General features: G+C 37.2%; 1 protein-coding gene and 1 pseudogene across 12 annotated transcripts in view; both read right to left on the bottom strand.

Annotated features, from left to right (window-relative positions):
* The window catches only part of MRTFA (myocardin related transcription factor A), a 347,988-nt gene that overhangs the window by 196,491 nt on the left and 124,424 nt on the right, over positions 1–27,073 (bottom strand). For 5 of the 12 annotated variants that reach the window (XM_077168930.1, XM_077168924.1, XM_077168927.1 and 2 more), the window contains 3 exons: positions 5,873–5,933; positions 4,117–4,162; positions 2,236–2,497 (listed from right to left, as the gene is read on the bottom strand). In XM_077168930.1, the coding sequence (XP_077025045.1) occupies positions 2,236–2,497; positions 4,117–4,146 (292 nt within the window). In that variant the 5' untranslated portion in view covers positions 4,147–4,162; positions 5,873–5,933. The remainder of the gene's footprint in view (positions 1–2,235; positions 2,498–4,116; positions 4,163–5,872; positions 5,934–27,073) is intronic. The other 7 variants (XM_077168932.1, XM_077168922.1, XM_077168921.1 and 4 more) reach the window with 2 other exon arrangements.
* LOC143689574 (ubiquitin-conjugating enzyme E2 D3-like) lies at positions 12,257–15,043 on the bottom strand (annotated as a pseudogene).

Here is a 27,073-nt window from a genome sequence, read left to right on the forward strand (position 1 = left end):
TCTTGACATTCTTTACTTCTTTATAAATATCCTTGAGTAGTTGTTCCATATTCTGTGTTTCCTCAGGTTTTTTCATTTGGTCATTTAGCTGGGCCATACCTGCCTCAATCTTCTCTTGTTTTGGATCTTCTGTTGAGTCTGGGGCATTTGACTATCTTGATAAGGTTGTTTTGAAAGTTGCCTTCCTTTCTTCCTTTACTTATCTTAAATTTTGTATTTACTTGAGTTTGCATTGAAGGTTCCTGTTCTAGTTTGCTAGCTGCCAGAATGCAACATAACAGAAACGCAATGGCTTTTAATAAGGGGAATTTAATAAGTCGCAAGTTAACAGTTTTTAGATTAAGCAGCAGGACAACCAACTGTCACACAGGAGACCTGGTTTCAACTTCTGGCCAATGCACCAAAGAAATAAAAAAAAGAGAGAGAGAAAGAAAAAAATTACTTGAGGATCTATTAAAAACTAGAGAAAAGAGTGCACAAATTGCACTGTGGTAGAAAGCTCACCTGTCACATGGGAGACCTGGGTTCAACTCCTGGCCCATGTACCAGAGGGGAAAAAAAGAGATGGTAGCATGCAGCTTAGCCAGCTTCCTCAGCTCCATCTGTACATGCCCAAAATTCCTGGGGCTCCATGGGTAAAGGGGAATAGGACTGGAAACCCACGAGCCTCCCTTGCTAGCTGCTGTCAGGTGAACTCTGCTCTGCATACTCCCCTCCTTCAGGGGAGGGGAGGTACCCCCAGTCTCCTCCAAAACCAAGCATCCATGGCAACGCACCTTAGGGTTGGGGAGCAGCACCATGCACCAACCCAACAGTCCACGTACACAGGAGAAGTAACATCTGCCACCCTCCAGGCTCCCCATGGGAAACCCTGGTCATGGGCTGCAAGGGAAGACCTCTCAAGCATACTGCAAGAGCTGGCCAGAGTGGAGGAACAAACTGCTCCCTCGGGACCTGCACCCCCACTGTGTGCCTCCTGCCTCCACTGGGCTCATGGTTGAGGACACACACCCTTCCCTCTCCATTCCAGTCTTTCCATTTCAACTGCAGTCCCAGGCGTTTATTTTTTTATTATTATTATTTTTAACCCTATTCTTGCTGTTCCATGGAGCTTCAGTGAAGTCAGCACACCATACTTGGCCATCTTCCTGTTCTCTACAACATGATTTTATCTACATATACAGAAGACCTAAAAATTCAGACTAGAACTCTAGCAAACACACTGTATGGCCTTGGACCAGGTGTGTAGCCATTTTGAGCCTCAGTTTTCTCTTTGTTTGGGGATGCTCATCTATGTAGCTGTCCTGCTGGCAGCTACCACCCAAAATCAACTAAGCCCCTCACCAAGTGGTAGAAGTCACAGGTTATCTTTTTTATAATCCACAGGGAAAATAAAAATTTAGCAATAAACACAAGTTGCAGAAGAACACAAAAGAATATAATTCTCTCTCTCTCTGTGTTCTCCATACACATACATGCACAAGATTAAAACACAAGAAATGATATTATATATTGCTTAGGAGTATATACATATGCAGTAAAACATGCAGAAATATTTGCCAATGAGATAACCAAATTTAAGGTAGTAGCTAACTCTGATGAAAAAGATGGGAAGGCATTCGTGCCTGGAGAGTACACGAGCTAAGTGGTACTTAAGTACATGGGTATTTGTTACATTATTCTTTGTACCTTTTTAATCTTAAATATTTCATAACAAATTTCTTTTATTTAAAAACTTTTGAGGTAAGAGTGCACAGTTTGTAAATGGTACTAAAAGTAGCTTAATAAACTAGATCAAAGACAAGGAATGGGGGAATGATAAGTGAAAAAGTTAAAAAAAAAAATCAGAAACAGATCAGTTTCTGTAAAACCTTATGAAACACATCAAGAAATTTATTAATTTTTAATGTTTCTGCTTTTATCCCATAGGGCAGTCACTGAAAAATATTAAGCTAAAGGGTTCTGAAAGATTACTTTGACAAAATAAGATGGAGTAAGTTCCCCGATGGCAGAGACTTGACTGTCATTTAATCCCTAATTTTAACACAATTTATAATACACTGATGCTCAATAAACATTTGTTGAATTTATGAATTCATGGAAGAGGTAGGGAGGGGAAAGGACACAGATACAGGAAGATAAATTAGAGACACGAAATAAAGTGGGGCTCTACTACATTATAAATGTAAACACCCTGTACAAATCAGGCGATGCAATAATTCCATACCCACTCACCATTCTTCCGTTCACTGAGTGGAGGCAAATTGGGACTCCTGCCGGGATGTAGGCCTATGGTCAGCTCGGGCTGCAGGGAGAGCTCCTGCAACTCATTGGCAACGGCTTCACTCTGGGGGCTGGGGGCTGCAGACAAGGATACCAACACTGGCTCATCATCATTTTCGCCAGCCCCTCCTCCGTCCAGCCCATTCACAGCAATGACGGAAGGGGGCAGGCACACCACACTGGAGAAATCCACTTTGGCTTTCGTGACAGCAACCTGAAAATGGAAGGAGAAACAAAAGTTCAGATTTCACCAAAAAGAAACTATTCCACTGAGTATGTGTTGAATACTGATATTATAAAAATTAAAAGCAAACTACCATTACCCATAAAAGCTCTTTGTAAAGTAAGCCACCATCATTATTACATTAATAAAAGCTCCAGAATGCATGAGACTTCAAGTTAGGTACCAACCTCAACTAGATCACACAAGGAAGATAACATACCACTGAAATAAAAGCAGACATATATAATGGGATAAAAGGATATGGCAGTCAAGAGAAACAGGTATGAAATAAATGTTCCCTTTCAACATTGAAAAATAACATTAACAGTTAATGAGCATCCACAAAGTACTAAAATACACTATACCAACATAATCCAGGAGAGTAAAGTTCTTTAAGAAAACAATCCCCAAACAATTCATAAAGAAATAAGATGTCTGTCTGATGATGGCTAGTAGTCTAAATATTTTAATCCACATGAATATTTAATTATAGTACCCAGGAATGGGATATAAAAACAAAACATCTGAAAATGAGAAACTTTAAGGTCTTCTAAGACATCAAAGAATACATATAACATGAAGGTCTCTTTAACAACATGGGAATTAACAGTTAAGCGAATTAAGAACTTATTCATTCACGATGAATGATTTTTATGAAGCCTTTAAAATGTGGAAAATGTTTATTCTAAAGTTAAGTTTAAAAAAAAGTAAGATTTTTAAACTGCATACTCATATGTAGAAATATTATACAGAGAAAAAAGACTATAAGGAAGTATAGGCCTATGAAAATTTCTTCATATTTTCTCGTAGCTCCCAAATTTCCTCTACCAAAAATAAAATAAAATAGAAATACCACTTGCATTGCTTTTATAAAAAAGTTTCATTTTTGATCTAGAAAAGGGACCTGGGAGTTTCCTGCAGAGTTCAGGGAAGATTTTAGTTTAATGTGCTTCATATGAAGAAGACAACAAAATATTTGAAAGCCATGAGAAAAGTCAATGAAAACTAAAAAGATCATCACAATCTACCTTCATGTAAAGCTACAATATACTCAAACCTGACTGAAGTTCTGGTTGACATACTTATAAAACATAAACTAGATTGGAAAAGATCTGGATAAGAGCAATTAAGAAAATGGGAGGTGACATTAAGAATTAAAAATAATACAGATATTAACAAGGATTCTCTATTCCAAAAAGACTGGAAGAAGACTTAAGTGAAGTAAATTTAAAAGAAAAAAAAAAAAGGAAATTTTAGGAATTCAGCAATTTAGGAGGCAGTATGGACACACATTAAGAAAAAGATTTCTTTTAAGGGTTTGAACAATTTTAGGAATTATAATTCAGCAAACAGCTAAAAAAAAAAAAAAAAAACACCCAAAACATAACTAGCCTTCAAATATCGTTTTCTGTCTTGCCTACGATTTACGATCATGTAAGTCATGTGCGTGTATTTGGGAACACATCAATTGACCTATTGTATTAATCCATCTAGCTCAGTATTCTTTTGCCATCAACCTCAGAAAGCTCTACTTGGCTTTCCTTACCAGCAGACTTTTCAAACTAAAAATACTTGAATTTCATGAAATTCAAGGGCCCCTGGTGACTCACCCTTCTCAGGACAGCAGTCCTCAGTGCCATTCTTCTACCCAAATCCCTACAGGGATAATGGTAAAGGGATATGCATTTAAAAAAATAAAGCAAACAAACAAACAAACAAAAACTCTTTCCTAAATGAAAGGAGAAGAAAGATGGTATCAAAAGTTCAGTTCTAGGACCCAGGAAAAGTATTTTCACATACAGTAACAGGTTTTCAATACAGTTAAGTCATTATGAATTATATGAGTTCACACCTCTAGAAACAATTTTAACTGTGACAACCATGTATGAATTAGCTAGAACCTGCAAACAGTATTTGCACATAATATGTACTCATATATGTGTTGACTGAACAAAGAGAAAAACAAATGAAAAATACATAAATATAACCTGGGGACTACAATAAGCAAGTCTTAAGGAAAATATGATATCAAGGAGGGTTCCAGGAAAGTCAAAGACAAGAATCAGCAAACCTCACTTCATTTAAGTACTACATATAAAAAGTTTCATGTAAAAAGTTCTTAAACAGCAAAACCCCATTACTTCAGATTAATTAATCGATACAATTTACAGTGGGATTAAGTAGAATTTTATACTACTTGGGGTGGGAGTCAAGGATGAATAAAAGCCTGCCAAGCAATTTTACAGTGTTTACGTGATTAAGAAAAAAAATTAAAATACTGCCTCATAACATACAACTCTTTACATGATTAAAAAGGAGACCAAAAATTGAATGTTACTACATAACTGAATATTTCACACTTAATTTTTTTCATTAAAAATGGTCTGGAGCAAAACCTCTGCTTAAAAAATAATTTACTAGGTTATCCCTTTCACTGAACTTGAAAAAAATAACATGATATATATCTTTTAAACTGTTCTTTAATTTACTTTTTACTAATTCAGAACAACCTTCCTCTTATTACTTCAAGTTAGTTAATTACACTGGGATTCAGAGATTTGCTATTCACATTTTTCCAGTTCCCAAGAGATACCAAAGATCCAAAACATAATATTCTGATTTTTCTAATGAGGCATGAATTTAAACTTCAGGCATCTGTGTGGAGGAGTGAATTGTATAAACCAAATTTGGACATATTATTATTAGTCTTGTTCCACATTCAAGGGATGTAGAACCACTACAATTAAGATCTCTCCAAGATGTTAGGTCAGTTAAGGTGTGGCCCAACTCAATCAGGTTGGACTTTAATCCAGATGACTGGAATCCTTTATAGACAAAGTGAGAGAGAGAGAGAGAGAGAGAGAGAGAGAGTGTGTGAGAGAGAGAGAGAGAGTGTGAGAGAGAGAGAGAGAGAGAGAGTGTGTGTGTGTGTGTGTGTGTGTGAGAGAGAGAGAGAGAGAGAGAGAGAGAGCACAGCCAGAAACGGTAAGTCAGGGGACCTGAAAGAGATCGAAGAAGACAAAAACCAAGGAATGAGCATTATCGGCAGTCAGCCCCAGAATGCCATTCTTTGGGGGGAAAAGCACTGTCTTGCTGACGCCTCAATTGTGGACTTCTCTTAGGCTCAAAACAGTGAGCCAATAAATTCTTATCGTTTCAGCCTGCTCACTATCTGGTATTTGTTTTAGCAGCTGGGAAACTAAAATAGTCTGTGATTCTATTATGCATTTAGTGCACATAAGCAGTACTTCTGGAAAATAGTTATTGTAAAAAATGGCTCCCAAAATAAAGCCAACCCATCTCTAGCAGTAGGTATGAAGATAAAATGAAGAAGTTTAAGAAAGTGATATTTCTTATAATACTTACCTTTTTTAAAAGAATAAAGAAGATATATCAAATTCTGTAGTGATTTAGGTCATGACTGCACCTGCCAGTGTTCAGAATGCAAGGACAAAATTTGAAGAGAATTTGAAAAATTATTTTAGTGAGTGTTTCATTTAGAATTTAAATACTTTAGTAGTTGATCAAAGTCTGAATTTATAGGATTATTAAGGGCTTGAAGAAATTACATAAAGTTTCATTATTATTATATCTGCTATGGTGATACATAATCAGTGATCTTTGATGTTACTATTGCAATTATTTTGGGGCATCATGAACCTTGCAATAGAAGTTGACAAACTAAATTGACAAATAAATGTGTGTGTTCTGACTGCTCCACCAACTGGACGTTCCCCATGACTCTCCCTCTACCTGGGCCTCCCTATTCCCTGACACTCAACAATATTAAAATTAGGCCATTAATAACCCTACAATGGATTCTAAGTGTTCAGTGAAAGAAAGAGTCACACATCTCTCACTTGAAATCAAAAGCTAGAAATGATTAAGCTTAGTGAGGAAGGCATGTCAACATGCTTATTGGCATCTTACACACCAACAGTTAGCCAAGTTGTGAATGCAAAGGAAAACTTCTTGAAGGAAATTAAAAGCACTACTCCAGTGAAAATGAAATAGCCTTATTGCTGATACAGAAAAAGTTTTAGTGATCTGGATAGAAAATCAAACTAGCCACAACATTCCCTTAAGCCAAAGTCTAATCCAGAGCAAGGACCTAACTCTCTTCAGTTCTCTGAGGCTAAAAGAGGTAAGGAAGCTGAAGAAAAAAGGTTGAAGCTAGCAGACATTGGTTCAAGAGGGTTAAGGAAAAGATGCCATCTCTGTAACATAAAAGTGCTGATGTAGAAGCTGCTCCAAGATATTCAGAAGATCTAGCTAAGATAATTGATGAAGGTGGCTACACTAAACAACAGATTTTCAGTGTAAACAAAACAGCTTTATATTGGAAGAAGACACCATCTAGCACTTTCAAAGCTAGAGAGGAGAAGTTAATGCCTGACTTCCAAGTTTCAAAGGACAGGCTGAATCTCTTATTAGGAGGTAATGCAGCTGATGACTTTAAGGTGAAGACAATGCTCATTTACCATTCTGAAAACCCTAGGGCTCTTAAGAATTACTCTAAATCCATACTACCTGTGTTCTATAAACAGAACAACAAGGCCTGGATGAAAGTACATCTGCTTACAACAAATTTACTGAATATCTTAAGCCCACTGTTGAGATTTACTGCTCAGAAAAAAAGATTCCTCTCAAAATACTACTGCTCTTTGACAACGCACCTGTTCATCTACAAGCTCTGACAGGGATGTACAAGATTAATGTTGTTTTCGTGCCTGCTAACACAACAGCCATTCTGCAGCCCATGGATCAAGAAGTAATTTCAACTTTCAAGTCTCATTATTTGAGGACACGCATTTCATAAGACTAATAGCTACCACAGATAGTGATTCCTATAATGATCTGGGGAAAGTAAATTGAAAACTCTCTGGAAAGAATTCACCATTCTAGATACCATGAAGAACATTCATGATTCATGGAAGAAGGACAAAATATCAACAATAACAAGAGTTTGGAAGAAGTTGATTCTAACTCTCACAGATGATTTTTAGGGGTTCAAAACTATAGTAGAGGAACTAACTGCAGACATGCTGGAATTAGAAGAGAACTGGAATTAGAAGTGAAACCTGAAGATGGGACTGAATTGCTGTAATCTCATGATAAAACTTTAACAGATGAGGAGTTGCTTCTTATGGATGAGCAAAGAAGAGTGGTTTCTTGAGATGAAATCTACTTCTGGTGAAGATGCTGTGAACATTATTGTAATGGCATCAAAGGATTTACCATATTACATAAACTTAGTTGATAAAGCAACAATAGGGTTTTAAAGGACTGACTCTAATTTTGAAAGAAGTTCTGCTGTGGGTAATATACCATCAGAGAACATCGAAAAGAACAGTCATTCAATGCAGTAAACTTCCTTGTTGTTGTTTTAAGAAATTGTCACAGCTGACCCAATCTTCAGCAACCACCACCCAGATCAGTTAGCAACCATCAGAATGGAGGCAAGAACCTTCACCAGCAAAAATATCACAACTTGCTGAAGGATCAGATGATGGTCAGCATTTTTGGCAATAAAGTGCTGTTAATTAAAGTATGTGCATTTTTTAAAGACATAAGCTTATTACATACTTAATAGCTACAGTACAATGTAAATATAACCTTTAAATGCACTGAAAAACAAAAAAATTTGTGTGACTCACTTTATTGCAATATTTGCTTCATTGCAGTGATCTGAAATTGAACCCACATGTGACCAAAGTATGCCATACTCTGTATTAATTTTGAAACAGCCCATAGGAGAAAGTCTCAGTAAACTATGACAATCCAGAGAATAACATCAAAAAATGATGAGCTATAGCCATAATGGATTAAATCCTCTCTACTAATTCCTGAACACCCCTAATATATTACTTTCTGTTAAATTTGCATGAAAAAATTCTTATAGATAATATTGTTTATCTCAGATTATGTCATATAATTTGGCAAAATTAAAATGTTTCCAGGGAGTGCAAGGGTAGCTCAGTGGTAGAAATCTTGTTTGTCTGTCATGCAGGAGACCCCAGTTTGATTCTTGGCCTGTGCACATCCCCACTCCAAAAAAAAAATTTTTTTTAAATCAACAAATGGTACTGTAATAACAGGATAGTCATATGGAAAAAGAATAAAATATGACCCCCACAATACAGCACAAACACACAAAATGTTTCCTTATATCTTTCCTTATATCTGAAACAATAAACTTTCAGAAATGTTCTAATGGTAAAAGTAATTTTTAAAACCAAAAGAAAAAAAACTCATATTTTAGTGTTGTGAATTCACAATTCTACAGTCCATGATCAAACATTCTTTTTCATCAAAGGATTACCAACTCCGATTTCTTAACTGCTGATTCACATATGATAGGTTAGCCAGGATAAAAACATCATGGGGGCAGGGTCATCACCCACGATTCATCTGCATCCTTTCTCTTGCTAGCCTAATTCTACCTCATCTTTTCTCCAACCCACTACCCTTCCGACAAGCCTTCTGCTGGTATAGAGCAAGATATTTAACTAGAAGCAACAGTACAAAATGTGTTAGAGAAAAGGAAAAGCTCAGACAGCTGATAACTCTAATAAGTACACATTAGCAGGATTCTTTTTTATGCTCCATGACAAAAAGTTGGTTTCACACAAACAGTATGGTTCTTCTGAAAATGGTATGATTCCTGTGAATCTTTGTTTTTCCCGCTTCAATTAATGAGTTTTCTTTTAGCTGTTTTCTTTTAGCTGAAGACCGATTTTCACTTTTCTTTCCTTCCTTCTTTTATTTATTAAGTCAGAGAAGCTGTGGGTTTACACAGAATAATTATGCATAAAATACAAGATCCCTATATACCACCCTATTATTAACACCTTGCATTGTGGGGAACATCTGTTACAACTGATGAAAGCCCTTTTTCCTAACTGTAATATTAAACTACAGTCCATGGTTTGCAGTAGGGTACATTGTCTGTATTGTATAGTCCTATGACTTTAAGAATTTTTTCTAGTAACATGTAAACAACCTAAAATTTCCCCTTTTAACCACATTCAAATACATTATTCAGTGCTGTTAAATTACGTTCACAATGTTGTACTACCATCACCACCATCCATTACCAGAACCTTTCTATCATTCCAAATTGAAACTCAATATTTAAGCTTTATTTCCCTAATCCCTACCCCAAACATGGCCCCTGAATCTAGAACTTTTATTCGAGATTCTGGCTCTATTAAGTTGGCTTATTCTCATTATTTCATATCAGAGAGATCATACTATATTTGTCTTTTTGTGTCTAGCTTATTTCACTCAATGTAACATCTTCAAGGTTCATCCATATTGTCTCATGTATCAGACTTCTTTCCTTTTTACAGCTGAATAATAGTGCATTGTATATTTATACCACATTCTGTTTATCCATTTATCAGTTGATAGAAATTGAGCTGCTACCATCTCTCGACAATTGTGAATAAAAGCAATTGACATGAGTGTGCAAATATCTGTCCAGAGCTAGACTTTTAGAAGACTGTAAAGCTTCTGTCGAGAAAGAAGTCCAACTACCATGCTAGAGAAAACATAAGAAGAGGTCCCAACCAAGTTTATACAGAAAGGACAAGAGATCCAGCTGAATCCAAACTTCCACATATCCTCACCAAGGTGCAGGGCATATAAGCAAAGCCCTCTTTGACCTTTCAGACAAGTTCAGGAACTTGCTGAATACTACCAGTTAACACTATGTGGACCTAAGTTAATACCATGTGGAGTAGAAAAACTGCCAAGCTGGGCCCTGCCCAAATTCCTCATCCACAAAATTGTGAGATATATAAATGGCATCACACTTCTCAACAACAACATTGGAAACTAAAAGGCAGTGAGTCCAGATTTCAGCAAGAGGACAAGGGGTTCCAGGGGGGAAAAGAACATAACAAATTACATTTATAAAGAAATTTTAAAAGTTTTAAGTGAGGCAATTATCAGCTCTAGGAAAAAAAAACGTACAAGATATGAAAAAGAGGAAAAATAATATATTTGTCTAAGCAGTGAATAATATTTTCATATTCATAATAATGTTAACACTGAATATGGAGTATGAAATTGTAATTTGAACTCAATGGGAGAATGACAGAAAAGGAGTAATAACAGAATGGAAAACTTTTCTACTACAATAGGCAGTCAACAGAAAACATCTAAAATTGTTGAATCAAGAAACTATAGTATACAAACATTTAGAAACATGGAGGTGAATACCAAAATAAACTTTCTCTACTTGTGACTGCTTAGAATTGTCTCCCTTTCTTAACCTTACCCCTTCTTCCTATTATCCATTCTCTCCCAAGAGTCTTGGATTCCACAAAATCTCAGACTTGCTTCTATCATTGCTTACTTTTATTACTATTATAATGTATGAATCCCTCCACTAGAACGTAAGTTCACTGAGGAAAAGGAATGTCCTCCACTCTCTTTTCATCTCAAATACCTATTTATAGAATTTGACACAGAATAGAAATTCAATAAATACTTGTTGATTTATTTATTATCAACTTCACAGCAACTACATCATAAATATAATCAAAGTCAGTACAGATACAGAAAAAAGAGGGCAAAGGGTTCTCACAGGTAGCTCTCTATGTTTAAATAGAAATACACAGAAGTATCACAAAGGGCTTCCTGAGAGAAGTTACATTAATCTTTGAGAATAGCTTTTAAAAATGAATAGAACTCACTCATATTTTATTCTTTCTTTTTTCATTCATTCTTTTGATAAATATTGAATGCCTAGTTTATGCCAAGCACTATTATAGGTTTTGGGGTATTACAGTGAACAAAACAAAATTCCTGCTCTTCGACAGCTTAAATCCTGTCAGGAGACAGAACAGCATGAACAAAACCATGGATGTCAGAAAGTACAGGGTATGCTCCAAAAGGGAAATACCATTCGGCACATCACATGGTTCAAGTACAGAAGTTACATGAAATATACCTGGAATAGCAAGCTGAGTCTAGCTTGCAGGGAACCTTAAACTCTAGGAAGTAGGGAGTGGCATGATCAAATAATGCTTTGGAGAACTTAAGCTGGTAGTGGAGTATATGCTGGATTGGAAAGGAAGAACATCACATGGGGAAGAAAGTTACAAAACTACATCATTAGGCAAAGTATAAAGTGTTGAGATCCTGAACTAGGGTAATTAAGGTAGAAAGAATTTAACTGCCCCATAACCTAGAAATAGTATCTGGCATACACCAGGAACTCAACTTTGCTGAGTTAATGCTGAATGAATGAGACAGGATTTACATGAGATGGGATATGTTTGTGTTTGGTTGTGGGGGATGGGGAGGTGGTTAGAAATGACTCCAATGTTTAAGTCAAAGTGACTACAAAAATGATGATTCCACCAAAAGAAACAGGGATAAAACAGGAGAAGGAATTTTATGTGTAGAGATGATAAATCTGATTTTGGATGTCAGGACCAAGCCAAAAGCCACCCAATCCCATTTCAGTCTCTGTTAAGTACATTACACAAATTAAATTAAATTAGGTAATTAGGCAAATTAAGGTAGAATGACAAAAAGAGAATACAAGAATATGAAGAAAATGACAGAAAAAAGTAGAATATGAGAAAGAAGTAGAGGAATAGATATAAGGGAATGATAAATTGCTATCAAACCTGACTCAGTTGATAATGCAGGAATTCCTAGTCTCAGATTGCCTGCTTTGGATCTTAGAACAACCCTCTGACTCCTAAAATAATCATATACAGCTCAGTATCCAGTTACATATCAGCACTTTCTACTAACTATTTTAGAAGAAGCTCAATAAAGCTGTAACTTTATAATGCTGAGGGGCAACCAGCTGTCTCCAAAGTTAAAAGACATAAGTAAGCCCAATGGCTTATGTAAAGGGATATGAACTCACCAGCTGGAACCAGCCACAAATAAAATCAGAATAAAAAGTAAAATATGTATTTTATCCCCAGGCCCAACCCGTTTTCACATGACTATCTCTCTACACCACTACTCTCACAAGCCCTGTCAGTTATTCATAGCTTATAGCATTATCAAATGGTGTAGGGTACACATGGGAACATTCCCCTTAACTGAGCAACACAAACTGCTCAGTCTTTCAGTCTTAAGTCACCTAAGATTACCTCTGGTGTGGATATGATTTTCATTAATTCAATCAACATGTGTATCAGGCACTGGGAATGCAACAGAATATATCCCTGTTTTCATGAAGCTTACATTATAGTGGCAAAGACATATAAAAATAGAAGTTTAAAAACATATATAACAAAATAATTTCAGGTAATTTTAAGTGTTATGTGCCTAGGGGCAGGGTGGTCAATTTAGAATAAGATAGGTCTCAATGAAGAGGTGATGACTGAGCTAAAATTTCAATAATAGGCAACATCTGAGCAGTTATTATGTATAAGGCACTTTATGTGTATGTATGCAATCTTCACAACGTTAAGAGGTATTTATATATATACATATATACTTTTTTTCTAAGTTGGGGAAACTGTAGCACCAAGAAGTTAAATAACTTGTCCACAGTCACATGATCTGTTAGTGGCAGAGCTGGGATTTTACCCTGGACAAGTGGGCTTCAGAGCCCATGCCCTTACCCACTACAAAATCTAAATGCCTTAATGTGACAAGCAGCAGCCAGCACGTAGAAGAAACAACGTGTGCAAGTTCAAACACCATGAGGTAGGAATGAGCTTGGCAAATTCAAGGAACTGAAAGATCAGCGTGGCCAGAGAGCAGAGAGGAAGGTAGAGAAGAATACTCAAAGAACAACTGGATGCCACTGGGAAGTTTTAAGTAGTAGAATATTATGACCTGAGATTTGTTGTTAAACTATCACTTTGGCAGCTGTTAAGGGATCAGATTGTAAAGGGGCTTGTTCACTTTAGCCTGCTGCCTGACTTTGAATTTGGTATAATTTACTATTCTGCATGGACCTAAAGTAACAATACTGCTGTTTTGGAAAAAAGTTGTATGTGCCCTGTATCTTAATACATAATATCACTAAGGTTAGTGACATGACTGTGAGCAAGTCACTCTATACAATAAAAACTACTACTATCCATCCTATTATCTTGAAGGGTCTTATGGTAAATTATTCTGAACAGTATAGACAATTTAAGTACAAAATAGTATTTTGTTGTAAACATTGCAAACAGAACTTTGACAATTGTCCTTAAATCCCTCCCTTAGGAAGAAAAGGCTCCTTGAAATTTAGAGCATATATGTATATATATATATATTGTTTTTTTTTGTTTATGCAACTTTATTGAAGAAAAATAAATCAATTACTAGCAGAGCTATTAATTGGTCACTCAGCCATTGACAACTTGCATCATTTATTCAGTGCTATATCAAAAAGTGTATTGGAAGATGGATTAACTAATAGTGCCAAGCTTCCTAACAATTTAAATGAAAATTACAAACTGTTTGAGAGGCTACTTTAGAATACAAAGGGTATTTGACTTCCAATTTTCATTCTCTGTAGAACAAGAATAGGTAATTTCTTTATTGACATGCATAAAATACATCACATTTTCTGTTCTGCTGATGCTATAAATTCAATACCAATTCTCCAGTCACTTTATACTCTCCAATCATGAGTATAAAGTATGTCATGTATCCTCAAATTTCTAACAGTGGAAGGCTTAAAAAGAATGGATGCTGCTATAAAGTAATGCTGTTTCCTTTGATGTGGCAATTGAACATCCATCTCCCTCCCCTTCAGATGACTCCTTCAGCATGTTAGAGAAGTGTGGAATGGTTATAGTCTCATAACCAAGTTATAGTGAAGACATTGGCCACATAATACACATGCTCCACATTTTTAAAATCTCTGGGTCTTGTCAATTGTTCTCTTGTGACTACTTTACAGTTTCCAAAAGCAGTTATTGTCCAAAGCTAGAAGAACTTAATTTGTCTTCTCAGATGAGCATGTGAATGAACAGAGGGAGGTAAACAAAAAATCAAATTTAAAAAGATGACATTTGACAGGGGAGCAACCAGATAAGAAAATCAAAACAGGAACAGTAATTTAAAGTTTATTCCAGCTACAATGTAGGTTATTCTGACTTTAAGGTAGCATCACATGGCATACTTCTGAGTCCATTCCTGAGATATTCTGTTGTACTTATCTCTGTCTGTTTTATAGATCCATGCAATCTCTGGCACTAGGGGGTCATTTAGGTTCAGATCACAGAGCAGTGATCAAATGGACAAAAAAACTTTAGAAACAGTTAAAGCAGGAGACCACTATGATCTTAGAATATCAAGACAAATGCTGCCATTACTGTTAATATTTGGATGAAAATTCTTATTGTAAATGCAACTTAGATGGTTTGAAGGGGTAGTCTGCAGGAAAATCAATTGTCAAAAAGAATACACTGCCTTGATATGAGTTGTCATTATGTCACATAATTGTGGCTTACCAATGAAACATATCATCACCAACTGGGCCTGAAAACATTGTACTGGGGGGGGGGGGGGGTCATGGGCCAAATCACTAAGTTCCTTATTAATCTATTTCAGTGCCATAGTCTGTGCTTTTTGTCTGGCTCTGCACTATCTTGGTGTGTACTCAAATATCTGGCCAAAGCTCTTGATTATCAGGGCAGCAGGGAAGGAGTATATCTTCATCTCACATCAGTTCTGCCAGACACCGACACAGATGAGCCAGGGCCTCCTTCCTGCATGGCAGCTGGTGCCTCCCTGGCCTTACAAGGCTCGTGCACATAACAGAGCCACAAGATGTCCACTTTCATAGGTTCCCTTTTAAAAAAGACTTTTCATTTCTGGTATATCACATACTAAAACAGGCTCTGACAGGAGAACTTGCCATCAGTGAGGAAGACACTCCTATTTTCTAGAGAAGAAAATGAGGGACTTTCTCAAGTCATGCAGCTAGAGGGGCAGCACTGGGACTCAAACACCACATCCTCTTTCTAGAATTTGAGCTGCTAATAACCACCCCCATTGACACTAAGCAAACAAATCAGGAAATGCAGTGGGCCCAGCCTCACTCTGCTGGGAGGAGCCCCCATCTGGGCTGCTGAGCACATCATCTTTTTTTTTTTAATATAACAACAAATAAACACAAATATTCTTAACATATGATCATTCCGTTCTACATATGTAATCAGTTATTCACAATATCATCACATAGTTGCATATTCATCATCATGATCATTTCTTAGAACATTTGCCTAAATCAGAAAAAAGAAATAAAAAGACAACAGAAAAAAATTCATATATTCCATACCCCTTACCCCTCCCTTTCATTGATCACTAGCATTTCAATCTACTAAATTTATTTTAACATTTGTTCTCCCTATTATTTACTTTTATTCCATATGTTTTACCCATCTGTTGATAAGGTAGATAAAAGGAGCCTCAGACACAAGGTTTTCACAATCACATAGTTACATTGTGAAAGCTATATCATTATACAATCATCTTCAAGAAACATGGCTACTGGAACACATTTTCAGGCAGTTCCCTCCAGCCTCTCCATTACATCTTGACTAACAAGGTGATATCTATTTAATGCATAAGAATAACCTCCAGGATAACCTCTCAACATGGTTTGGAATCTCTCAGCCACTGACACTTTATTTTGTTTCATTTTGCTCTTCCTCCTTTTGGTCAAGAAGGTTTTCTCAATCCCACGATGTTGAGTTCCAGCTCAATCTAAGATTTCTGTCCCACATTGTCAGGAAGGTCCGTACCCCTGGGAGTCATGTCCCATGTAGACAGGGGGAGGGTGGTGAGTTTGCTTGTTATGTTGGCTGGAGAGAGAGAGGCCACATCTGAGCAACAAAAGAGGTTCTCTTGGGGGTGACTCTGAGGCCTAATTTTAAGTAGGCTTGACCTATCGTTTGTGGGGTTAAGTTTCATATGAGCAACCCCCAAGATTGGGGACTCAGCCAATTGCTTTGATTTTCCCCACTGCTTGTGAGAATATCAAGAATTCTCCACTTAGGGGAAGTTGAATTTTCCCCCTTTCTCACCATTCTCACATTTCTCACCATTCAATACTTTTTTACCCACTGTTCAAATCACTCTGGGATTTACTAAGGCATCACTCTGGACAAACCTTACAAAATCTTATGCCCTACTCAAGGTTCCATGTATTTATGGTGTTCACTTAAGCTGTCCACATAAGTTATATTAGGAACTGCACTAGTCAAAATATAAATTTTGTACCAAATAAACATTTTTTGCTTTAGTCTCACACATAAGTTAAAATTTTAAAATATTAATTACCATCTATTTTCAACACTGTGCAGTAATGACATTCCTTCGTTTTTCCTCATGCAAAAACATTTTTTAATTTGTACATTTAGTCACTATCATTATACACTCCAGACATTCCTAGATAATACCATCTCAGTCTTTATTGTCTATCTTTCTTTCTGATTTCATTTGGAGCACTATTTTTGGCAAGATGACTTTAATACATTCCTTGAATTATATTCATGTTTCCAAACACTACAGGTATGCTTTTCTTATGATTCCCAAACCCTCTGTAATGGTGTTCGAATGTGTTATAATTTTTAAATGTGAAAATCTTTTTGTCTCTTAGAGATTTCTTCTTCGGATATTTAGAGATCCACAGGTCACACATAAAAGACCTAAATTTAAATATCATCTGAATACATTTTGTGTACTTACCTACACAAATTACGTAATTCACTGAGACAATTTCCAAGGTAAGAATTCTTCAGAAATTTTCCATTCTTACACTGAAACCCTATATTCCAACACACGCAGATGAGGCGGAGGACAGAACTAAGGAAACACTGAAGAAAGATGGGGCCTAGGCAACCTGAAATGCTGTCTGGCCATGGTACAGAAAATCTGCCATCATGGTCCTGCCCAGATATGAATAATATGAGAAAGACAAGTTATTTTTTAACATATTAACTATGGAATGAAAAACTTGTTGAGACAAACCTCACCCTGGATGAAGACAGGCAGCAGTTGGGGGGAAAGGAAAACATTTACAATATTGTGCTTTGTTTCCACACTACAAAGGAGCATTTAAAGAGAAGCCCAAATTCCCAGCACCAGAAGCCTCATATCATCAGGATTCCCAATGAGCTCACTCTCCACATCTCAAGAAAATGCTCCCACTTTGCAAAAGAAACCATGAGTATTTTTTAAATTTCTTGATCAAATATTTTTAAATAATGTGAATGAAGTATCTTGTCATCAAAAAAAAGAAAAGAAAAAAGAGAAACTGTCACCATTTTTGGGGAACATTAGAATACAGCAACACACACTCAGAGAAAAGTGTTTATTCAAAACTGTAGAGCTCCTGTGGGTCAACAAGAACAGGTTAGGCCTATAGCTCCTAAGTACCTATTAGGATTCTGAGGACAATGCCAACAGTGATGACAGCACTGCAGCATTCAGAGCTAAAACACTGAGGTAATGACTAACATGTTCATGAATTACTCTTCTGATTACACTTTAACTGTAAAAGCTAGCTCGTTAATTAAACTAATCCACTCTGGTGAGATCAGTTCCCATATAAAAGCATAGGCTCTTCCAGTTACCCTCATGGAATACTGAGCAGAGCTTGTGCTTAAAAATGCAGTTTAAGTTTCTCAAGGTCATTAAACCCTTCAATCAAGCTAGAACTTCTGGAACACAATGAACTTTGACAATTTATATAAAAACAGCTACTAAAGTCATGGCTTATTATTTTTTTCCTTCTGAGAGTCCTGTGCTTCAAATAGTATTTTTCTGAGCTAATTAATATTTCTGAAAAGGTGCTGAGAATTTCTGATGAAGTAAGATGTAATGAACATAGTAAATACAATTTCAACTATATTTAAAACTTTAAAATAGAGTGATATGGGAGCAGAGGCAAAGGCATCCATTTCCCAAACAAGGCAAATAACAACAAATTGTTCTCCAAAGCACTGCAGGAGTTTCCACATTTAATTACATCCAAGAGCAATTACCACAGCATTTATAAAATGCTAGAACACAGCGGCAGCAGTCAGGGGTTGGTGCTTTGCATTTTGAAGGTATTTGTGAAGGCAATAAGTATGGTGTGGACAGCAAGGAAACAAAAGGTAAAAAGCATACCAGCATGAAAATCTTCAAATATCTTATTTGATACTGAAGATATTAAAATGGAATGCATATATTAAAATGGAAAAATACTAAATGAATCAAGGAGAAAAGACACTGATGATCCATATCTAAAAGAACAGAACCACATAAATCTAAGAACTCAAAAACCTTAGTTGTCATGAAGAAAACAATACAATAGGAAAAGATTATGAACATTTTTAAAGACCAGAAATCAACAATTAGCAGGAAATAAAAGAACTGTATGAGGCTGCTACCCAATATCTATTCTCCCTTCTTCCATAGTATTCTAGTTTGCAAGTTGCTGTAACACAACATACCAGAAACGGAACAGCTTTTAGGAAGGGAAATTTATTAAGTTGCTAGTTTACAGCTGTAAGGCTGTAAAAATGTCCAGATTAAAGCAAAGCTATACAGATATGTCCATGCTACAGCATCTAGGGAAAGATACCTTGGTTCAAGAAAACCAATGACATTCAGGGTTTCTATCTCAACTGGAAAGACACATGGGGACCACAGCAACGTCTGCTACCTTTCTCTCCAAGCTTCTTATTTCATGAAGCTCCCCTGGGGGCATTTTCTTTTGATCTCCAAAGTGCTCTGGCTCTGTGGGCTCTCAAGCTTTTCCCAAAATGGTTCCCTCTTCAAGAGCTCCAGTAAGCAACCGCACCTTCAATGAATGGAGACACATCTCCATGGAACCCATCTAATGAAAAGTTACCACTCATAATTTGGTGGGTCACATCTCCATGGATAATCAAAAAGCTCCCACCCAGCAATATTGAATGAGGATTAAAAGAGAAGGCTTTTCTGGGGTACACCACAGATTCAAACTGGCACACACAGAAACAGAATATCTTAGTTAGCTAAGGGCATGCCAGAATAGAGATTATAATTCCCTGCCTCCCTTATAGCTAGGTGCACTCTTATGATTGAATTCAGGCCAATGTGCTACAAGTAAAATTATTAGGTGTGATTTCCAGGAAATATTCTTAAAGGAATTGGGCACATTCCTGTTTGGACCCTCCTCCTTCCTGCTGGCTGAAGGTAGATAAGATTGGCTGTACTATAAGGGGTCATCAGAGACTATGAATAATAAATCACATGTTGAGAATGGCAGGGCAACAAAATAGAAAGAAACTGATTCCCTAACACTATGGAACACCACCAGCCCTATGTTACCTATCTCTGGACTTCTTTTACATGAGTAAGGAAAAAATTATTATGTTTGACGCATCATGATAGTTTAATTTTACCTTTGTTTGGTCACAAATGGTGGCACTTAATCCAAATACACAATTTGGTACCAAAATGTTGAGTTCAATCTCTTCATGAGAAAGCACTGGCTTAAAGGTAAAGTGGTAGGTGAAGACTGAAAAGCTGGTTGTCTTTGTTATGCAACTGGTTAAACCACTGCCTTACCATCTTGAAAGGCTATATAGCTTAAAGGGAAATAGCAGAAAAGATTCAGGTTGTTTATATGTTGAGTGCTTCTTGCAACTTTCAGCAACATTATACTAGTGAAGTAAACTCAGACTAGAGCTAGCCAATCAATAAGCAGAAATATAAGGAAATACATCTCTACCATAGAAGATACTCTGTCTGTGGCTTATAACCTAAATTGACTTAGAAGTCTCTTACTTTGGAGACATATAAAGCTGAAAGAGTAAACTCCTTAGACAAAAGCAGCAGAAGAGTTTTTAAAAGGCAGTACATTTTTTTCCCTTTTGCATCTCATTTTTCACATTTATATGTCCATTTTCCATTTGGGAGCCAAAAATAGTTTGTAAAAGTCATAAATAGACAGCTCCAACCTCAACAAGTAAAACATAAAAACTAAAGCAATCCCAAAGAGTGGGAGAACTATATTTCCAAAGTTATAACAACTTAATGCTAAGAACGTCAAGTTCTCAACAAAACATTACAAAACACACAAAGAAACAGGCAAGTATGACTCATTCATAAGAAAGGAAAAAAAACATTTTTAAGAAATCATCCTTGAGAGAGCTTATACATTGAAACAATTACAGACTTCAAATCAACTGTCTTAAATAAGATCAACAAGCTAAAGGAATCTACATACTAAGAATTAAATGAAATTAAGAAAAAAAACTGTACGAACAAAATACAGAGACAAAAAAAGTAACCAAACAGAATTTTTACAGCTGTAAAGTACAGTAGTTTAAATGAAAAACTCACTAATGGGAATTAACAGCAGGCTTGAGCAGGTAGAAGAAAGGATCAGCAACACTGAAGACAAAACAATAGAAACTATTCACTGTGAGGAACATAAGGGGGAAAAATGAAGAACAAGGAACAAAGTCTGAGGGACCTGTTGGAACACCATCAAGCATACCAACATACACATTATTACAGTCCCAGAAGGACAAGAGAGAAAGGGGTAAAGAGAGTATTTGAAGAAATAAGAGCTGAAAACTTCTGAAATCTGGTGAAATAGAGACATATAGGAAGCTCAACAAACTCCAAGAAAGACAGACTCTATGAAAAATAAACCAAGACACAATATAACAAAATTGCCAAAATCAAAAATCTAACACAGACTTTCAAAAACAACAGCAAAGAGCAACCTGTCGCATAAAAATCCCTAATATGACTAACAGAAGATTTCTCATCAAAAAACACGTGAGGCCAGAAGACGTGGGATAATATATTCCAAGTTCTTAAAGAAACAAATTCTCAACCAAGGATTCCATACCCAGCAAAATTATCCTTAAAAAACATGGAGTGATTTCCCCACAGAAGCTTCAAACAATGAGCAAGAATTGACAGAAACATCTTCCTCAAAAATCCAGAAAAGATACAGGACTGCAAGAAGAGGGTGACCACCAAATCCAGAGAAAGGCTATTAAATGAGGCAGCAGCTCATGCTGCTCTGGCTGGAGATGGTGCTGGACCCCTCCCCAACCTCTTACCTGTTTGGCACAGAAACAGCACACACTCTCAGTATGGATATCCCTGGTCCTTGTTCCATAAAACACAGAGAAACTTTTGTGCACATACCAGGATAGGAGAATGTATGTGTGGCCCAATCTGTCTGGTTTTGGCTTGAGAGACCAGCTGACCCAGAACTTGCTCTGCATGTAAGAGAGCTCATGGAACTCTCTTATAGAACACTGAGGGACAGTAGTCAAATCGTGCTGCCTGGGGAAAGGGATTGCCAGCTGTACAGTACAGGGCCCAGGAATGAAATCAATTTGTTTCCTAGGGAAGAGGAGACATTTGTATTCATATAAATGGCTATATTTGTAGCCACACATTTAAATAGTTATATGTTACATATGTGAACATCTGGCTATAAATGCACAATATCTTCAACAAAAAGTTGTGTGATATTGTGTGTTTATAGGTTCAAGTTCACATCGAAGCCAAGATCACGTGAAGAAAGGATCAGGTAGGCCCTTCTGCTTTGGTCTGGAGCTTTTTTTCTAAACTCCTTATATGGACCACCTGAAAGACAGCACTCATACAGATCTGCAAAGAACACAAAAGGTGTTCTCTCTCTCTCTCTCTTCCCCCCCCCCCCGCTTTTTTTTAATTGTTTTTGGCTACCTACTGGTATTGAAGGAAAGCTCTCTCATAACTGTAGCTGGATACAAACTTATGAAACAGACATGTAAAAGTCTAAATTCCACCTATAACTTATTAAAATAACAACATATCCAGGTTTCAACAAAAGATTGCAAAACATATAAAGAAATAGGAAGCAATGTACCAAGCAAATGAGAAAATTGAAGCAACAGAAACTATCAATGAGGAAGACAAGAAGACCTGGGACCTAACAGAGACTTAAAAAAAAAAAGTTCCTAATTATTCTTGGAGATGAAAGAAAACAGGACAACAGTAAAATGATAAATGAACACAAACAAAATATTAATAAAGAGATGGAAATCATGACAAGGAAATAAACAGAGCTGAAGACCACAGTATCAGAAATTTTTAAATTCCCTACAGGGTTTAACATCAGATGTGAGTTGGGAGAAGAACCAATCAGTGAACTTGAAGATAAGACAACCGACATCATTCAGTATGAGGGGCAGAAGAAAGAAAAAGTAAAGAAAAGTGAACAGAGCCTGAGGAACCTATGAGACACAATCAAGTGTACCAAAATACATGCATTATGTGAGTCCCAGAAGAAGAATAAAGAGAAAAAAGGGTCAGAGAGAATATTCAAAGAAATAATGACTGATACTTCTCAAATTTAATGGAAGACACATACATACACACCCAAGATGCTCAACAAACGCCAAATAAGATAAACCCAAACAGACCCATGCTGCATATATAGTCAAAGATATCATCTAAAGACAGGGAATTCTGAAAGCTGCAGCAACATGTCACATAGAAGGGAGCCTCAAAAGGATTAAGTTTCATCATCAAAACCATGGAGTCAAGAAACACATGGAAAGACATATTTAAAATGCTGAAAACAAAAAACTGCTAACCAAGAGTTCTGTATTGTAACAAAACGGTCTTCCTAAACAAAATGAGGGAGAGATTAATATACACGTAGATAAACAAAAGCTGGGGGATGGGGGGTGGGCAGGGAAGGCAGTGAGTAGGACGGAAGATGAGGAGGTCACTGAGAGCTGGGAGGAGGTGGCAGACAGCAGGGAAATCCAAATCTCCCCCCAAAATGTCCATTGTGATTCAGGACAATAGCTTTCCCACAAGGGCTCCCTCCACAGAGCCACATTATTAAAAGGACCACCAGCAACAGTGTGGTCAGCAGCCCCAACTCCACCAGCAGGCCAGCCCTTCCAGTCAAATCCCTAGCCAGCAGGAGGCAGAGTATACTGAAGCCCAGAAGTAGATCCTCGGCAGTGCCAACCTCAAGGGGGAACAGGAGAAACCCATCCTCAAGAGGCCAACCAGGATCTCCCAACCCAAGGACAGCAGACAACCCAATAATATGATCAGACAGCCCCCGCATCCTGATGGGTCACAAGACTTCAAACAGCTCAAATAAATATAGAAAAGAAAAGATGCTGCCGCTGCTGCCATCAATTCCTTTTGGGTCTTCTGCCATGGCTCACACTACCATGGCAGACAGCTGGACTTGAGCAGAGGGAACAATCCAACTTACTTGCACTGTGATCCCCCTTGCTCTGACCACCATGCTTGAACCCCATGCACTGTGACCTCACCCTTTCCCCCTCTTCCCACTGTGATTGGCATGTCAACAAGGGTTGTCGCAAGTCAATGGAAAAGGAAAAGGTAGAGGTTGGGGGGATCCACAAAGGACTGAGTAGAGAGTCAAACAGTGCCACTTGAGGTAAAGACAATATCAGCAATAAAAGCTTATCATGCTCATTAATTTGGGATTTCAAAACACAAATGAGAACCCCACCCCCAAGTGCACGCCTTCATCACTTAAAAAGCAAGCTCCATTTGAAAATATTCCTCTTTTTTTTTCCGATTTTTGTTTGTTTATTCAAATATTTGATTTGCAATAAAAAGTACATGGGAGGGGGTTTAACAGTTTAATGAATTTTTAATTGAGAAACAAGAGCTTGGTAGTCTACTTAAAAATATTTCTAGGAAATATACTAGAAACATTAACCAATAAGATTTGGGCGAGCTTAGATTCTTCTGTATTCCTACTGCCACCCAAAAAAGGGGCAGGGCTCTGCAGTGCCCAGAACAGGTAAACACCCCATGCCTATACCTCTCGCAGCCCCCAGCTAAGTTCCAGTGCATCTTGGCCCTGCCTAGAGACTGAGCTAGCTCTATAGGTTCTGAGAGCCTGAGGAGAGCATCAGCTCCAGTTCTGGTATTTTGGAAGATAGAGAAAGTGAGCAGTCATTTCCCTCTTGTACACTCAGGAGTTCTCTAGCAATCAGGCTTGCTACTTCTAGAAGGCAGCATAGTGTCAGAGCATGAAACACCTGGGCTAAGAAGTAAAAGTTGCAAGACTTGTTCAGTACTTTGCTGTCAGGATAAGGAAAACCAGAAGTCAGTCTGACTCCAGAACTCTTTAAGCCTTCTGCCTAGTGTGGTCAGAAGTTGGAAGGATCTTCATAGTCCAGCAAGGCTTAAACTCTCACAGGTCTGTAGTGTTTCATCCCTGTTGATGGTACCAGCTTGGTAACTGTACCTGGTACATTTCTTTTTTGAAATCAAACCTTGGGAGCAAACCATTACGAGTAATAAAGTTGGGGATAGAAAAAAAAAGTTGAGGGAGTTTATCACCACCACATGGGCACTACAAGAGATGCTAAAAGGAGTTCTGCAGGTTGAAAGGAAAGGACAATATAGACTAGATCAAAGCCCCATGAAGAAATTAAGATCTTTGGTAAGGGTAATGAATAGAATAAACATAAATGCAGCCTCAGCACATACTGGCTCCTTCGGCTACAGGTCAGCTCCTCAATGCACTCTCCTCGGAAATGCTCACAGCATGGTAGAGCCTGGTGCCACTGCTGCTACCTGCTCTGCCACCACTCCACAACAACCACTGCTGCCCCTTGTTCTGCAGCCACCGCCACCACCCATTTTGCCGCTGCCTTGTGACCAGCTATATGATTAGGACACAATCTTCAATTCCTCAGTTCTGTGGTGTTCTTGGTCACACATTTATGGAGTTTCTGAAGGACAGGGGAGATTTCTGCCAAACACAGTACAACCTCTATGCATACAAGTGAACTGTAGAAACTCATTACTACTCCAAGACACCCTCATAAGAGTGGTTAACCTGGACACAGAAGTGTTGAATTGAAATCTGCAGAGCATTTTACAAGAGTTCTGACCTGGATGGGGTAAATCTCAGTGCACTACTTTATAATGCCTCAGTATTACTGGTTGAAGAATCACTACTTCTTGTTAGAAGGTTCATTTCATTTCCTATTACTCTCAACTCAAAGCACTGAGAATTTCAAGTGCATTATATTGAAGTTGACTTCAGTTTCTTTACAACATTCCTGTATTCAATTTTTTAAATTCTTTCATAACCCTATTGAGTGTTTTTTAACTAAATTAATAACATGGCTCAAATGAACTGCCTAGCTCCTGTGGAAATCACATACAAGAATATGAGAGTTCTTATTACACACAATCCAATCAACGTAGCCTTAGGCAAATCTGTAGAGAAACTAAGTAGTATGGAGTTAGCACAACAGCGAGAGTACGTGAAATGACTTATGATGTGGCTCTTGGGGAGAAAGAAGGCATCCATGTTCTTGATTATCCTTTCTATGATGGTGTACCACCATCCAATCAGATTGTTTACGACTGGTTAAAAATTAAGTTTCATGAAGAACCTGGTGGCTGCATTACTGTGTTTGCAGGTCTTGGGAGAGCTCTAGTGCTTGTTGCCCTAGCACTAATTGAAGATGGAATGAAATATGAAGATGCAGTACAGTTCTTATGATAAAAGCTGCATGGAGCTTTTAGAAGCAAGTAACTTTTGTATTTGGAGAAGTACCATCCTAAGAAGTGGCGGCACTTAAAAGACGTCAATGGTCAGAGAAACAACTGTTGCATTCAATAAAACTGGATTCCCTGATGCTATTGCCTAGGAAGTTGAACTTGAGAGAGGAAGGACTTAAATTGAATAAGTCCAACACAGCTTCCACGGGAGCAAGGAAAAGCAATTTTACCATGCTACAAATTTGACAGAATTGCAACCTCTATATTTGGGTTACAATCAGCCTGTTTGGATACTAAGCAAAAGATTTCTTGCTGGTGAGCATTTAAAATGGGCTTACCATTTCTAACAGTTGACCTTTCCAGAACTCATGCAGTATTGAGTAATAAGTCCTCTTTTAAATCTCTTCTCATGCCAGAACATCATAAATATATTATATTATAATAAAATATATTATAATTTAGAAAGATTATAAGATATAAATATCTTATAATCTGGAAAGACTAGGTGCCAAAATACTCAGCACAGTACTTGCATATTTTTAGTATCATACAGAACTTAAAATCCCAAGAACTATGAACACTCTAGATCTTACGTGGTTTATTCCTTCAGTCATTTCAAATATTGAAAGTAGGGCCTATGTGGTTATTTGCTGTTTACTTTATGTTTATATTTCCCACATTGATACCAGTATATATCAGGTTTGCAAAGCCAGGGAATTTTGTTAGATTTTTTCCCAAGTCTTCTTATGGTGATAATTTAATGTCTATAACTCATTTTGTGATGTTAGAGAAAATCTCCATTTTGAAAATCAACACTGTACAGAAGCACATGTCTTTAATGTTTCCAGACAATAAAACCTTACAGCTAATTTAACGTTTGTTGTTTGGGGTACAACTTAATTGGGAAGGCCTGACAAATGAATAGTAGGGGTCTATTATATATTTTTAGTGAAATATTGTTTTGTCTTGTACAGAACATGTAGAATATGCTTTTTAATTTAGTAAAAATTTTTTAAAGTAGAAATGCTTTGTTAGGGTAGCTACAATAATTCTTAATCAAAATTTCTGAAATTCTTG

The sequence above is a fragment of the Tamandua tetradactyla genome, chromosome 7, assembly GCF_023851605.1.
Source record: "Tamandua tetradactyla isolate mTamTet1 chromosome 7, mTamTet1.pri, whole genome shotgun sequence".
NCBI classification, from domain to species: Eukaryota; Metazoa; Chordata; class Mammalia; order Pilosa; family Myrmecophagidae; genus Tamandua; species Tamandua tetradactyla.